Source organism: Crocodylus porosus, unplaced genomic scaffold, assembly GCF_001723895.1.
Source record: "Crocodylus porosus isolate Cpor-Errol unplaced genomic scaffold, CroPor_comp1, whole genome shotgun sequence".
NCBI classification, from domain to species: Eukaryota; Metazoa; Chordata; order Crocodylia; family Crocodylidae; genus Crocodylus; species Crocodylus porosus.
The window spans coordinates 135,207,994-135,223,698 of record NW_017728931.1 but is presented as its reverse complement, the minus strand read 5'-3'; the positions used below and the strand labels follow the sequence as shown (position 1 = coordinate 135,223,698).

The following is a 15,705-nucleotide window of genomic DNA, read 5'->3' as shown; positions in this document are numbered from 1 at the left end:
GGCCTTAAGCTTTTGAGACGATAGGCTTGTTTTCTCTTGGAAGGAAAGTTTCATGTGGTTTTTCTTGTGCTTTATTTCCTGAGTAACAGGGCTGGGCGGGGGGAGGATGGGGGAGGAGGAGTTGAGCCACTTCCGCTGAGTGCTGTATCCTGCGCACTGGCAAAACCGAGCAACAAAAGGGCCTATTATCATTGCTGACGAATGGGTCTTATCTGAATACAGAATGTTTTCCCAGCAAGTGAAAGTAAAGATTGGGGTTTCCCAGAGGCCTTCCTAAATTGAGGGGTTTTGCTAGCGGATCACAACATTCATTCACCTAATTCAAAAATCGGATTGCTGGGAGGTTTTTTTCCCTTCCCTAAAACAGGCTGTGCAATAGTTGAACGTTAATGCAGTTGTTTTCGTAGGGCTGTGATTCTCAGTGCATCCTTGGAGTATACTTTAGTGATTGGTTTAATGAAAGGGTTGAGTTCTCCTCCTGCCCTCTGTTGTTTTCTTCAGTTTATTTGTCTTCAGTTGCCTTAGTTGTTTGCGGGGGGCGGGAGGGGCGACAGCATGTTAAACGTTACAGCAAAAAAAAAAAACCCTAAAGGATAACATGGGGCTAGTGCTAAAAGATTCATTTTACTATCTTTCCGTAACAGAGTGGATGAGAATTGAGGCGTTCCTTCCAGGAGGCATTTACTAGCCTATTGATATCATTACCAGGTATTAGACTTATGTGCCCTCTCCAAAAGAGGCTCTGGGCAGGTCACAATAAAAAACAGAATTTTCAAGACTGCTAAAAAATATGAATAGGTGAGAAAACAAATTTCTCAGACAGCGCCCCAAAACTCCACCCTGTCTGCTGAAGATCTGCTCAAATGAAAAGGTGTTACCAATTGCAGATTTCAGGCTCAGGCTCTGATGAACCACAAGGATGAACTACCACGAATGACCTCCCAGGTGGTATCACCAAGCACTGATGGGACTTGCAGGAAGCAGGCAGTATAAACTTTAGGTCCAAGTTTAGGTCTATAAGGCCAAATTTAGTTCTTTCATTTGCTTATCAGTAGTGAAGAGTAGGATCTAGCACAGTGGGATTCGCCAGAGTTGCCACAGAATCAGTGGCAGAACCCAAACCAAGAAACACGTGTCCCACGATTCAGTCGCTTATATTCTGACTCACTAAAAAGATCAACTGAAGCTCAGACCTTTTAAATCAGACCCTTTAAAGTATGATTAATTTACTATCACTAAAATTGATTAGACAAACACTAAATAAATGAGCAGTAACCACTCATGTAGACGTGCCAACTGTGTCGTTGGTATACTATTCTGGGTAAGAAGCAAAAAAAAAAATGTATCAATGCAGGAATCAGCTTGTTATCGTACAAAAAATACCAGTTTTTACAATAACTGACATGGTAATCATGTACATGTTGACAGAGGAAGAAAAGGGGCGAAGGAAATAACTTTAAAAAAAAAGGAAGCTCTGTTGCATATAAACATAATGCAGAAGGAATCAAAAGAGAAAAGTAAGCTTAGCTTCCTATCCAAAATACATGAATGGTTAGAAAGACCCATCTAAGAGATCGGTAGAACAAGCTAACTGTAGAGCAAGTTTATGCTTATACATATGGGGGTATTTTTCAAAGGCACACATGGCAATTCGTGGCGTGCTCTGTGTTGACAATGTTGTAGGATAGGATTTGAAAATCTCCCCCAGTACGTGTGTGTGCATGCACACACATGCACATGCACAGGGATGCACATGAAACAATTCCATGATGTTCGATGCCCAAGGGAATCATTATGATTATTTCATTGGACCTCCAGTACCATAAAAGCCCCAGCAGTTATGCCGTATTAAGCTGTCAAGCGTTGTGTGCAGGTAAACCCCTGCACCCATATAGATAACGGCCATGGCTCAGTGAGGCTCAGCATGGGTGCTCACATGGAATTGAACACAGGATCTGGGTCGTTGTTCATCTGCATGATTTCTCCCTCATTCGTTGCACTGGAATTGAGAAGTGGGGGTATTAATTCCACAAGCACCCAAGCAGCCACAGTAGAGTTGTTGTGATCTATGAAGGATCTTTGAAATAAAGAAAGAGTACAAGATCAATGAGGCTATTTGCACATTAAAAGTAATGGAGTTGGATGGGCCATTATCTAGGCAAAGTCTTATTGGAGCCACTAGGAATTTTGCCTAATACATGCATGGAGTTGATCCCATTTCCTGCTGAGCCACGTCATAGACACTTCACAAAACCAATGATCAAATTTTTCAGCATTTTTTTTTTAAAGTGCACCTTTAATGCAACTTTTTCCTCCCTTCAGTAACTGGGAAAAGTGCAAAAGTTAATTTGGGCATATTAATGTGTTGAGGTGCATTATGCTTCAAAAGAGATGAAGCACAGAAAACTGAATAATTTGTCTTTGCATGAGTTATAGCCCTAAGGCAGGAAAATTAAACGGGGGATTTTTCCCACCAGCGTTGGTGTTTTCAACATGTAAAAAAATACAGGATTTGGTCTCTCTCTGTGTAGATTTCAGCCCCTGAGAGCAATAGGGGCATTCTCTTCTGAATAAATGTCAAATAAAGAATGTATAATCCAAAGCCATGATGTTCAAAAGTGACAGGTGACACCAGATGCCTCAGTTCTTGGGTGAGCAGCTTTCGACACAGCTTAAAGAAGCTGAGTTGTGCACAAAGCACTGACGGCAAATCAGGCCTCTTTTAAGGTGAGTCAAGTCACTCACCTAGAAGTGGATGTACCCCAGAACCGCAGGTTTCTTTGAGAAGTCTGGGGACAAGGAAATGATCTGACGTTAAGTGGCTTGCCTCGCCAGCAGTTGCTAATGTTTCCCAAGTTCTACTTCTTTTCAGCGTTTGAAATGCTTTGTTTCCCTAGCATTTGGGGAAAGTTGTACACCAGAACATGTAATTTTCCTTTTACCGCCCATTTGAAAGTTATTTGAAAGGAAGAAAATACTTTCCCCCCCCCCGCAAAATGTGCAATTGTTTTGAACTTAACGGCACATCTGGAAATCGGAGGGGGAGCAATTTAGAGGGCGTGAGCGATTTGAAATATTTCATGTTCTTTGCATGGAGCCCAACTTTTTTGAAGTCGTGCTTCCTTATTTCTGAACAAAGCAGGCCGTTCTGCCCCTGCGTTCCCCTCCTGAATTGTGCTCTTTGTGCCAGGGTGCAATAAACAGCGTGCTTTAAACTGGAGCTCTCCAGACTCTCATTCCCTTTTGAAAAGCGTAGGCAACTAATCGGCAGCACCCAACCACATAGCCGGAGTATTTTCCATACTAGGCAATATTATACTAATTTGATGCACACATGGATGCTTCACACAATCTGCAAATTCATCGCTGGCAACTTGCATGAGTCATCTGACAGATTGCCAAGCGTTTCATATTCCTTTCATGTGACTTTATTACAAAACACACCAGCGCTGCCTTATTTCTGCCAATAGCCAGTTTTGTACGAATACGCTGCAGTCCTGTTTACAACAGTCTTGTAAAGAAACCTCCACTTACTCCTAACTGTCTGCTGCGTTAAGATGCAGAGGGACCAAATTGGGGCTTATGTTTTGCAGCTTTTTTCTTGCATCATGCTATTAAGCAGCAGTCTGCCGTGAGCACCAGAGTCAGTGAGAAATGTAATTGCATTGTTTTGGGGGGTTTTTTGTGATATTCATGCTATCAATTAAACATGGGATTTATTCCCCCTTTGTGCCCACTGACATCATCATCTCATATACCAAGCATCAAAATTGCTTCGTTTCCTAATTGTATCTTTTTTAATCTTCTTGTTCAACTTTGTAGTAACGGCACAGCTAACAAGATGAACGGAGCTTTGGATCACTCAGACCAACCAGACCCAGATGCCATTAAGATGTTTGTTGGACAGATTCCACGTTCATGGTCGGAAAAAGAGCTAAAAGAACTTTTTGAGCCTTACGGAGCTGTCTACCAGATTAACGTTCTCCGAGACAGGAGTCAGAACCCTCCCCAAAGCAAAGGTATGGTAATAGTAGCAATGCCGTGTGCGTTTGGCTTTCGGTTTTAAAATGTGCTTACGTGCCGAGTGGCTTGCATTTGGAGCATCTGTTTCAAAGCATGTTGTACGGAGTCATGCGGTTGACCTAGGAAGAGAACTTCTCTCTACCTATCGATTGCTGTCTTCCTCCTCCTCTTAAATTACAATTTAAATGCCTGATACCTGGAAGAGAGCAGTCCAACTGTGCAAAAAATAGCAAAGAGTGCTGTCCTTGTTTAAAATATTATAGCCAAGAGGCAGAAAGAAACCAAAGCAGCCGGTTTCCCAGGATTAGCTCATGAAAAATATAATTTTCTACCTCCTTTCACTTCCTCTCTTAGCACCACAGGTGGGAATAATTCTTGGGATACAAGGGAAAAGAAGGCAGAACCGGGCTCTTGCTGTGTCATCACTTCAGAGATAATAAAAGACGTGATCCTACCTCATTTCCACATTTGTTTTTCTTTCAGTCACATTGGGGATTGATTTAGCACTGTTACACCTCTAAAAGACAGTATTCCTTTCCCACATTGTGTAATATATCCACCCTGAACTCTCTCTGTGTGCACATAACTATATCCTTGCATATATGCATATAAATGTGTGTGTGTGTGTGTGTGTGTGTGTGTGTATATACACATAAATGCACAATTCAAGAGATAAATATTTTGTACATCTATCACAGAACCCTTTTTTTAATGCAGATAAAACCGTTTTCATTTTTTTTTTAAGCATTTTTGTATCTTCTCCAGAATGTGTGTGCTAAGTTATTATCAATGTCAGAAATAATTAGAGTGTACTTTATGACATTTTGATCCCTCCAGATGTATATCCATGCCTGGACCTGGGATTTACTGGATGCTTTTTTTTCAACCTTATTCTTTCCTTACTACTGCTTCAAAAACCTTTTACGTTCACATGCTATGGAGAACATTAGAAAGTGATCTTGTGGCTAGCCACTGACTAACACTGTAGAGAAACACTCTATAAAGATTCCTATTTCATCTGGATTTGATTGCTCTCCTTTGGGAGCAATCCAGGGTTTTGGATGCACCATTTTCTTCTGTTCTCATTGCATCTATCAGGGATTAGAGTTTCCTGTCAAATCCTGCAGCTGTGCTGCTGGGACACTGATCACAACTCTTTGACCTATTTTCCTTCCTATTACACACTCCTGTTGTAACCCAGTAGAACAATTTGATCTGTCCTCATACTTTGTAGCATCACTAATGCTTTTCATATTCCCCCCATACATTACTACTCCCCATCAGAACAACTCTTGACCTTGGCATTGAGCAGATATATAGAAAGAGTCTACACCAGCCTATTCAGGTGCATAACGGGTGTGTCTACACAAGACATTTACTGGGCAGTTGACTGATTGACTGCACAATGAATATCTCAGCATCCGCACATGCACCGCTAGGGTGCACAAAATGAACAAACTCTGCAGCAGGATAGGACGTGTAAATGCAAGACTTGTAAATACAAGCCTACCCTGCTGCAGAGTTGGTTTTTTTGTGTGTGTGCAGCAGTGCACATGTAGACACTGAGCCAGCTGGCTGCGGCACAAGGGTGCTTCAGTTTCGGGGCTGCCTGCTGGCTAGGCCTTGTGCCTGGCTTCAGCACATTAAGCCCGGTCAGAGCAGCCCTGGGCTGGTAAGCTAACCCCCAGGTCCCCTACCAGATGGCTTCCGCGACCCAGCTCAGTGTGCTACGCTCTGGGTGCACATGTAAATCATGCACCTGGGAGCTTCCCGGGAGCAATAAACTGTAGAGCAATAAGCTCCACAGTTTATTGCTGCCCTCTAATGGCAAGAATCATAGAAGTGGGGTCGGAAGGGACCTTGTAGATCTTCAAGTCCAACCCCCGGCCTGGGCAGGAGAAAAACCGGGCTCAAATGATCCCAGCCAGGTAGGCACCAAGCCTTCTCTTAAAGACCCCCAGGGTAGGAGCCAGCACCACTTCTCTTGGAAGTCACTTCCAGACCCTAGCCGCCCTGACCGTGAAGTAGTTCTTACGGATGTCTAATCTAAACCTCCTCTCCAACAACTTGTGGCCATTATTCCTTGTTATGCCGGGGGGGCTAGGGAAACAAGGTCTCTCCCAAACCCTTCTGATCCCCCCATGTGAGTTTATAGATGGTCACCAAGTCCCCCCACAGCCTTCTCTTGTGAAGGCTGAACAGGTTCAGGTCCCGCAGTCTCTCATTGCAGGGTCTGCCCTGTTGTCCCCGGATCATGCGAGTAGCCTCCTCTGGACCCTCTCAATGGTGTCCACATCCCTCCTGAAGTGGGGCGCACAGCACTGGATGCAGTACTCCAGCTGCGGCCTGACCAGTGCCGCATAGAGGGGGAGGATCACCTCCTTGGACCTGCTTGAGACGCATCTGTGGATGCACGACGAGGTCCAGTTAGCCCTGCCAGCCGTGACCTCGCATTGTCGGCCCATGTTCATCTTGGAGTCAATAATGACTCCAAGATCCCTTTCTGCCTCTGTGCTCTCAAGAAGGGAGTTTCCCATCTTATAAGTGTGCTGCTGGTTACTACTGCCCAAGTGCCGCACCCTGCACTTGTCAGTATTGAAACGCATCCTGTTTTTGTTAGCCCACCCCTGTAACCTATCCATGTCTTGCTCCAGTCTTTCCCTCCCTACTAGTGTGCTCACCTCACCCCAAATCTGGGTATCATCAGCAAATTTAAACAGGTTGCTATTCACCCCATTGTCCAAATCGCTGATAAAGAGATTGAACAGCGTGGGCCCAAGGACCAAGCCCTGGGGGACTCTGCTGCCCACTTCTCCCCAGGTCAAATATGTCCCGTCCACCACCACCCTCTGAGTACGACCCTTCAGCCAATCTGCAATCCATCTGATTGCAGATTGGCATGTGTAGACACACCTAATAATGTTCATATCCCAGCCTGAATCAGCCTCATGCTTCGGTACCCATAACACCTGAAGCCTTTTCTTATTGCAGAATATCTGTGTAGTCCTTCCACCCTCAGCTTTATATGTTTTCTGACAAAGCGGTGACAGTGCATCTCAGCAGAGACCCCTACTGAGTTAGTGCTGTGTTCTGACTGTGTGTCTTTATCTCTAATGCTGGATAGAAGACAGTATTAAGAGGTCACGCAACTGGATTTACCAAAGTCAAGGCTGATATGGATGAGTAAACTCCTACTTAACTTAAACCACCAGAATGCTGAACTTTGAGGCTGGCTCTTTGAAAACCTGATTCCTGTCCCACAGAAGCACTTTTCTTCTAAGCTGCAGATGAAGTAAGGATGACATTGTGGGGAGACAAAGAGAAGCTCATTGATCTCTATTCCTGTGATGTTTCCTATTATTTATCACCTGTCCGTCAGTGAACCTGAAGGTATGAAGATTAAGTGCAGGCCATGCAAATCTGTATAGACCAATTATCAAGACTGTATCAGTCCCCCTCTTTGAATGCTGGTCTTTTCTTTGGCTTTCTTTCTCACCAGGGGCACAGGTAAATGATATGCCACTTCCTTCTTGTTTTGTTTTAAATGAATTTGGTCATAGACAAACCTACAGACTTCAGCTTTCATGATACAGCAGCCAGCTATATTATCGGTGAGATTCATCCATGGAAATCACCTATGAGGTGTCAAGATCTATCTCCATTCCCATTCAGTCTTTTGTGGCTTCCTCTCTTTTAGGAATAGGAGTTACATTTACAAGTGAGGATACAAAGGATCCTTTGCCTGACAGAAAATTTTTTTAAAAACTGAAAAAGCCCTTTTTTACATACCAGTGGTATCTGTAATAGTCATATCAGCATCAAGAATATGTGGGAAACACTTTAGGGGACCAGCTTTAGACTCATCTTCATATTGTGGGAGATGATCAAAATCAGTGCTTTTAGACAACTCGCACATGGGAAAACACACAAATTCCCATTAATCAAGATGGGTGTGCTGGAATACAGGTTGGCAGCTACCTGAAATCTCTCTGCATTTCCTAGAGTCTTATGGGACAATGTGTCTTGTAAGGTTAGCTCTGATAATCAAACAGCTCTGGGCAAAGGCATAACAAGTAAGATCTGCAATCCTGCAAAGCTGGTGGCCACACTCATGTGCCTCTGATGGTCCCTTCTACCTGCTATGGTGATGTGTCCCCTCCTTTCCACCTCTGCAGTGCCATAGCCCACCACCTCTGCAGTGCCCTATACAAGAGGTATACACTGTCCTCTGTACACTGTATACCACTGTCCTCTGCAGTGGTATCCGGCCTATGGCTGGACTCCATTTCCTGGCAGCAGCAGCTCATTTGCTTGCCCCTGCTTGACCCAGCCCTACTGCCCACGCACCCAAACCCCTGCTTCCTACACCCACCGCCGGGGGCAGGACCCACGCAGGCAGGGCGTGCGGACAGACAGCTGGAATGAGGCTGCAGTTGAGAGTGCAGTGAGTGGGCAAGGCTTGCTAGACCCCAGATCTTGGGGCAGTGACAACATGGGACCAGGGCCAGAGCAGAGCTGCAATTCACTCCCTGCACACCACTGCCCATAGGAGCCACGCTCGTCGCAGGGGTGTACAGGCTGCAGATTGCAGCTCGGCCCTGCACTGTCACTGTCCCAAGATCCCAGGCTCTCCCCAGCCCCAGCTGCCCATTTTGCTCCCAGCTGTGGCCCCATCCCAGCCGTCTGGCTGCATGCCCTGCCTGTGTGGGTCCTGTCCCCAGTGGTGGATGCAGGGCAAATGGACAGGGGTGCCCAGGCAGTGGGGCGGGCAGCCAGAAGGAGCCACCACAGCAAGGGCTGCCAGGAAATGAAGTCTGCTTGGCATATCACCGTGTACCAAGAATTTAAAAAGCCAAATTTAGCAACAAGGGTGAGGGACTGGGGTACAGAGTGGGGCAGTGCAGAGGGGGTTTCGGAGAAACAGTTAGGAATGAATAATACATGCCAGAGCAGCAGGCAGAGGGGACCAAGGGAGGAAGCAATGCGAGAGTGCCCAGCAGATTTAGGAAACACTAATCAGAACAGGCAAGCACAATACTAGTCTATAAGAAGATGCCCCCTTTAAATCTTCAGGGCACCCCCCACAAGCCAGTGCCCGGAAATCTTGCCCTCTTTTCGCACCCCAAGTTATGCTACTGGCTTCAGGTTTTCCATTGCAAGGGCATGGATATTCATCCGGACAGAACAACATCGAGAGAATTTCCTGGCATCCTGCAAGTCATGAATTGCAAAGGTGCTTGGACTGGTCCATCAGTTTAAATGCACTCTATCTTAGCATTGTACAAAGTTGCTTTTTAGAAAGACTTTGCTCCTGGTAGACTAGGGCTCTGTTTCTGTCAGCTTGGCTGAAGGGGCTCCTCCGGTCTGGGCAGGATGTGTCTCTGATGAGCTGTTTGTGAGGCTGGAGCCTGAGCCTCTTTCAGCTATGTCAGAAATAACCACAGGCTGGTTTTTTCTCCTCTGCTGTCATTACACTGTCTTTTCACCCTCTAACTATGAATGTCCTAGTTCACTTGTCTCCTAGTTTTTTGTATTGCTTGCCAGTTCTACGTAGCTGAAGTTGGAGAAGGCAGAAGGCAGGCTGATAGAAAGCAAGGCTTGGCTCACTTTAGCGAAGTCTGTTAAAGTACACTTCATTTTTCTTATGACATGAGGCCTTAGAGGCCCCTTATTGACCAGGTGTGGACATTGAAGATCTAGTGGGACTTATCCAGGTGTTAAGCCAAGTGTCATCTTCAATATTCTGCCTCCGGTATCCCATATGGGATATACATTTATGTCCTATTCTGTTATTTGTCCTCAACCTGTGCAACTTTTTGTTAATCAGATACTTTTCCATCCAAAGAGCTCTTTCATTTCACTGATGAGAATCATATTCTCTCATCATATGCCAACCGTTGAAACATTCAGGCATTTGCACCTCTCCATTCACTGTATGGGTGCGCATGTGTGTGTTGTGTCATGTCGTGTGTGTGTAGGTGCACAAACTTCTCCAGCTAGTGTGTGTGTGTCTGTGTGTGCTTTGAATAGCTCATTGAGGCTTATGTACCTGCAGGTATTAATATTGTACTCCACTCTAACTCCTTTAAAGCTTATAACACTTGACAAGAATGTATAACAATTTTTGCCAGAAATTAATATTTCTTCTACTAAGTGTGGGGGGGTGGGGAAATGTTATACACTCTGAGATAATACTATATAAGCACTATATTTTGTATAATAGATAATGATATGAAAACAGGTTGTATTTTTAGGAAAATGCCCAAGGGGTCTAGAATTATGATCAAATTTTGCAACCTTGATTCTGCAGCTTCTGACTCTTACACATAATCTATGTAAAATTCTGGAATTGAAGGCTCCGCAAAAGTTTAGAAATGAAATATCCAAAAGTAATATTTAAAATATACTTTATAGGGGAGCTCATCCTTCTTTTTAAAGGTAATTCTTCTTTGACAAATCTGCTAGAGTTTTTAAAGAGGTTTCTCAGAAGGGGGACAGGTGTGAAATTGTGTATATAATCAGCTTGGATTTCCCAGGGGCATTTCACACAGTGTCACACTGGAAACTAATACATAAGGTTGCCAGGAAAACAGAGAAGGGCCCATTTTCAAATGGAGAAAGGAGTTGGAGAGATGATCGAGGGCAGATTAGACTGGGGAAAGGTTATGGGTCAGGGAAAAAACAGGAGGATGATTGGAGAACCACTGGGATTGGTATTGGAGATCGATACTTTTTCACTCTCTATGTAAATGACTTTGACAGAAAGTACCACTAATATGTACTCCAAGTTTTTTGGATAATACAGAATAGATTGGATGGGGAAAGAACTGGCAAATAACAAAAAGAAAGTGATCAGATACAAAGGAGTCCAGCTGGATAAAATGACCCAGAAGTAACAGGAGCAAATTTGAGGTTCAGGACAAAGTATAGTTAAACTAAATACATTTTTGCAGATTCAAGCACAGGAGAAGGATTTTGAAGTCTGAAGGGATGTCATAAAAGACTAGCATGATGCATTTTCATGCCTTTGGTCAAAAAGGCACTGACAAGATGAAGCTGGATAAATGGGAAGCACAGAATAGAACTTCCAAGGAAATATTGTAACACTAAAAAAGCAAAGGTTTTGATCATGTTTAAACTACTGTTCCCAATATTAAGCTTCTTTCTAGAGAAAGGGGCAGAGGTCCAGAAGAGAGCGACATGAATCATTAAAGGCCTGGAATGGTTAACCTATGGTGAAAGGTCTGAGAAGGTTAACTTGAAAAGGGGCTGGAGCATTGACTTACAAGAAAGAGAAGAAGGGGGAAAATATGGAAAGATACCAGGTTGTACTAGGCTTAGGAAGAAAAAAGTTGCAAGGGAATATGATTGAAGTGTTTGCAATATGCTGAAGTGCACCGTGAGGGTAGAAACAGATCAGCTCTTTCAATTAATATTAAACCCTGGGACTACACAGCATTGACTTAAGATATAGAAACTGCAGGCAAAAAAGTGTGTTTAAACCAAACTTCTTTTCCTCCCATGCAGAGAGGAGGACTTTCTTCCACCAGTGGGATGAAGGAAAGTTCTTGCAGAAACTTCTCGCTTCTGCCAGTAGCATTTCAAAGGGATGCATTTTGGTACAGGGAACATCACGTAACGTTAGTGCTGCCTCTGTGTACCAGGAAAGGTTTCATTACTCTGTATCCAAACTGGATTGCATGCCAAGTGCATTATGGACACAGCTCCTGCTTGGCTGGCTGTGTGCAACTGGAAAAGTGTCTGGCTTGTTTTCTGACGTGTGATATTTTGCATTGTTTTGAAACCAAGGGGTAGACAAGAATAATTTCTCATCCCAAAGGGTCCGCCTCGCCAAAAAACCCAGTCATCGATTATTGCAAGGAAGAGAATGAGCTCAAAACTAAAATACACCAATACAAAGCCACCTGACAAAGAGTGCATTTTAGCTACCACAGATCATGGATTTATTGTAAAATGAGAGGGGGGGTTTTATTGTTAAGTTGACCTATAAGGGGAAATAGTAGAGAAAGGAAGGTTGTATCATTTGTGCTGGCAATTAGTATGTGAAGATAGCCTATAAGAGGTTTCATTTTGGGGGGTTTTCCCTTCAAAATTCAACTCTTGTTCAATTTGGGTCCCTGTAAATGAATAGAGAAGGAAGCAAAATTAAGATTTTTGACTTTTTTTTTTTTTGGTTCAATGCCTTACACAGTGGGATCCCAGTCAAATGCTGGGGCTTCTGCGTATTACTACAGTGTAAAGATAGATCAACATAATAGTGCATCTTGGGTGAGAGAGTGTCAACCACTCCGGGGTCTTCTCTGGTACCAATTTAACTACACTGAACTAAACATTTCAGCTTCTTGAAAATATTTTTTAAAAATATCTCCTGATACAAGCACACTTGTAACTGCATCAGCACTAAGGGGTTGTGCTATGGTTTTATTGGTTTCTAAATCACAACAGTGAAACCCGTGTATGGACCAGCTCTTCACGGGGAAACATGTCTCCATCAGACTTTAAAACTTTGGTTTTGCTAACAACTATGTAACTCTAATGTTTAATAAACTTTCAGGAGAAAGGAAGTCTACACTAAGGAACCTGCCTCTTCAAATAAGGGAGAGAGATGCATGCTGATTTATTTTTGGAGATCAATTTCTCCAGTAAATCCAGAAAAATATGGAAAATATCAGGCTTAATAATTCTGATATTTCTAAAGGGAAAAGTCAAGGGTGGGGGGGTGGAACTTGTTATTAAACTGAGTCCTTTCTCATAAAGAAAAGAAGTGGCTCAGTTGCCAGCTACTTCTAAAATCAATTGCAGGTTATTGTAGGAGAACTATTAGAATGCTAAAATTATAGTTCCTTCCAACTGAGGTCGAACTGGGAAAAGGTGCACAGATAAAGAAAAAGAGTAGCGAAACCCTACCCTCTCTGCAGTTGAAATAGACCTTGCCGATGCCAAATCCAGCGTTTGTGTGAGGAACATCTAGACAAAAACCGTCACACGATTAGCCGTGTTTTTCATGGATACAAAAGGATAATGTTAGCTCACGAGGCCATGAATGGGAAGGGAGTGTTCAAAAACTGGGAAACAACCAGTCTAGTTTCGTTGCCCCGGTTGAGTGAAATTCACGGCTTAATCAAAAGGCATAAATTGTAACACGTATAGGAGCCCCCACTTGATCCTCTGTCCTGCAAATACTGTATTAACTCAAATCCAACCCAACTGAATTTGAAACAACGACCCGTAATTAGATGCTGTCCTCTGGAAAGTTTAATAACTTATTTGTTATAATTTTCCGTGTATAGAATCTCATTATCGGGGGGGTCATCTTAAATTCGTCCTCAACCCCCACTGCTGCAGAAGGGAACATAGGGGGAGGCAGATGGCAGGGGAGTCGAGGAGCCCCTGCCCCCGCCCTGTACACCTGCACCTCCCACTCCTGCTCTTGCCCCGTACGCTTTTGGCTCCCCCAATGCCTGCCGTCTCCTGCCGCTTGCCCCCCACCCTTTCATCCCTCCTTCCCCCTCCTCCCTCCATGCCACTGCCGCTTCCCCTGAGTTGTGGTTCTAGGTCTGGGTCTGGCTGGGGACATGAGGCACATGCTGACCCTAACCTTGGTCCATGGGTCAGAGTCGGAGCCTGGGCCATGACTCAAGATAAGTGGCAGCTGGGGTGGAGGGTGGACTGGAGATGGTGCAGGAGCAGAGGTGGCAGCTCCAACTGTGAGCCCAGGTCAAGCCACAACCACAGCAGCCGCCTTTCCCCCGCTACCTTGCACTCGAATCCAAGATGGGGGGACTTTCCCCCTGTGTTGAATGGGGAGAAATCCTTATCTTGGATTTGAGTAAATATGGTATTTAAGTGATACAAGTTTGTCAATGGAGAAATGTTGGGGCATAAAGTCATTATATGCCTAAATGTTTTCAAATTTGGAGGCTTACCATTTTTTAAATGTGCTGCTCTTCTAATAATGCAAAGTATTGTGCATACTGGATTTGTGACAGCTGCTATAGTTGCATGTTCAACCTCCTGTTGATAAGTTTCTGTGTCTTTGTGACTTGTCTTCAGGCTGTAAGGTTTTTCTTGTTCCTGCTTTTGCTGCTAAATGAGAAAAGGCACAACATTTTTAGACTAAGAAATGCATTGGGTTGTGTGTTCTCGTGCATCTGTTAAAGGACAGCAGCATAACACAAGAGGAATCCTGTATGAAAAAAATAATCTGTCGTCTGTAATAGCCTGTGTTTCACTCAGAATTTCTGAACAATGTGCAAATCAGATTGCTGTCTTCATATAATGGTGAAGGAAGCACATCCTCTAGGGACCCCATATTCTAATTGTGTGGAACGTCCATATTTAAAATGGCTTCCACCACAAGAATCACACCCTAGAGTACAAATACTCTTATCTACCCCTCAGCCTCTACCAGCCATAAGAATGCAAATTTAATAAAAACTTAACCAAAAATGAAAATAAAGACCCTGCCTCAAATAAGCATTTGATCTGGAAAGTGGAGAAATGTCAGACTCCATGAAATGCAAGACACAACTCGGTAGTACTATTGGTTTTATGCAGGAAGAACAGTGACCATATAAAAACTGTGAATGACAGAAGATCTTGTAGCATAAAGACCGGGTCTAGTGGTGGCCTTAGGGTTGTTGGGGCCCTGGGCAAGAGATTAATTTGCGGTCCCTTAGAACTACTCAGGTAAATAGTAACCTACCACAGTTGTGGGTCTTTTTAATATTCTTTTGGGGAATTAGATAAATAGTCGAGTGTTAAAATACAAATGGAGCCACCTCCTTGCAAAAACTTCACCCCCCCCCCCCCGGCAAAAATTGTTGTAAAATTTTGGGGCCCCAGGCAGTTGTCCAGTTTGCCCTCCCCTAAGGCCGCTACTAACTGTGCCAAATTTCCCAAATCTTGACAAAATCCAAAGCCCACAAGGAGGTTAGAGGGCAGATCCCCTTCTTTATTGTACTGAAATATGACATTGTATGTGTGTGCTTTTCAAGTCAATTTACTGCCCTGAATTGTTTTAGCTGTGTTACATGGGATCCTGTTGTAACCTATTTTACCACTGGGTTTTGTTTCCCCCTCCCAAGCAAAGTTCCAGCATGGCATAATGGGGAACCATCGATGTGGGTTGTTCAGTCTCGTGAGCCCATTCAGTCTTTGGCCTCCCTGCTAAGGATGTCAGGGAGGGAAACAGTCAATGTCAGCTATAGGGTTGCTTATTGTAAAGTAGACGGTGCTCAGGGATGTAATGGTTTACAACTACAAGCTTATTTCACAGCACACCAAACAGCTTCCTAGTGGTAAAATCATTCAGTGTCTCCTATGTCTGGGTTGGGCTGAACTCAAACCCGTGACCTCTAGGTGAACGGCTGCATATCCCAAATTAATCCCCTGAACCATCCATCTCGGAGAAGGAGACATTTACAAGAATCTAGGTCTTTCTAATTTCTTTTAAAAACACTTTGAGAAAAGCTGGTGCATAAATTAAAACCTAACATTTCCAGTAGATCTTTTCAGGTTTTCACTGCACCTAATTACTGTCTAATCTATGCCCATGAGTAGTACACACTTTTAAGTGGGACATGTCAGACTTTCACTCTGCAGATTAAACTCTGTGGTGCATAAATTCATTATTATTTGGAGGGAGAAAGAAACTTTCTA

At 43.8% G+C, this 15,705-nt stretch overlaps 1 protein-coding gene across 18 annotated transcripts in view; it reads left to right on the top strand.

Annotated features, from left to right (window-relative positions):
- Positions 1 to 15,705, top strand: part of CELF2 (CUGBP, Elav-like family member 2) — a 777,369-nt gene that overhangs the window by 611,782 nt on the left and 149,882 nt on the right. For 17 of the 18 annotated variants that reach the window (XM_019543718.1, XM_019543733.1, XM_019543721.1 and 14 more), the window contains one exon: positions 3,823 to 4,019. In XM_019543718.1, the coding sequence (XP_019399263.1) occupies positions 3,823 to 4,019 (197 nt within the window). Of the gene's footprint in view, positions 1 to 3,359; positions 3,657 to 3,822; positions 4,020 to 15,705 lie in introns of those variants that run through there. The other variant, XM_019543735.1, reaches the window with a different exon arrangement.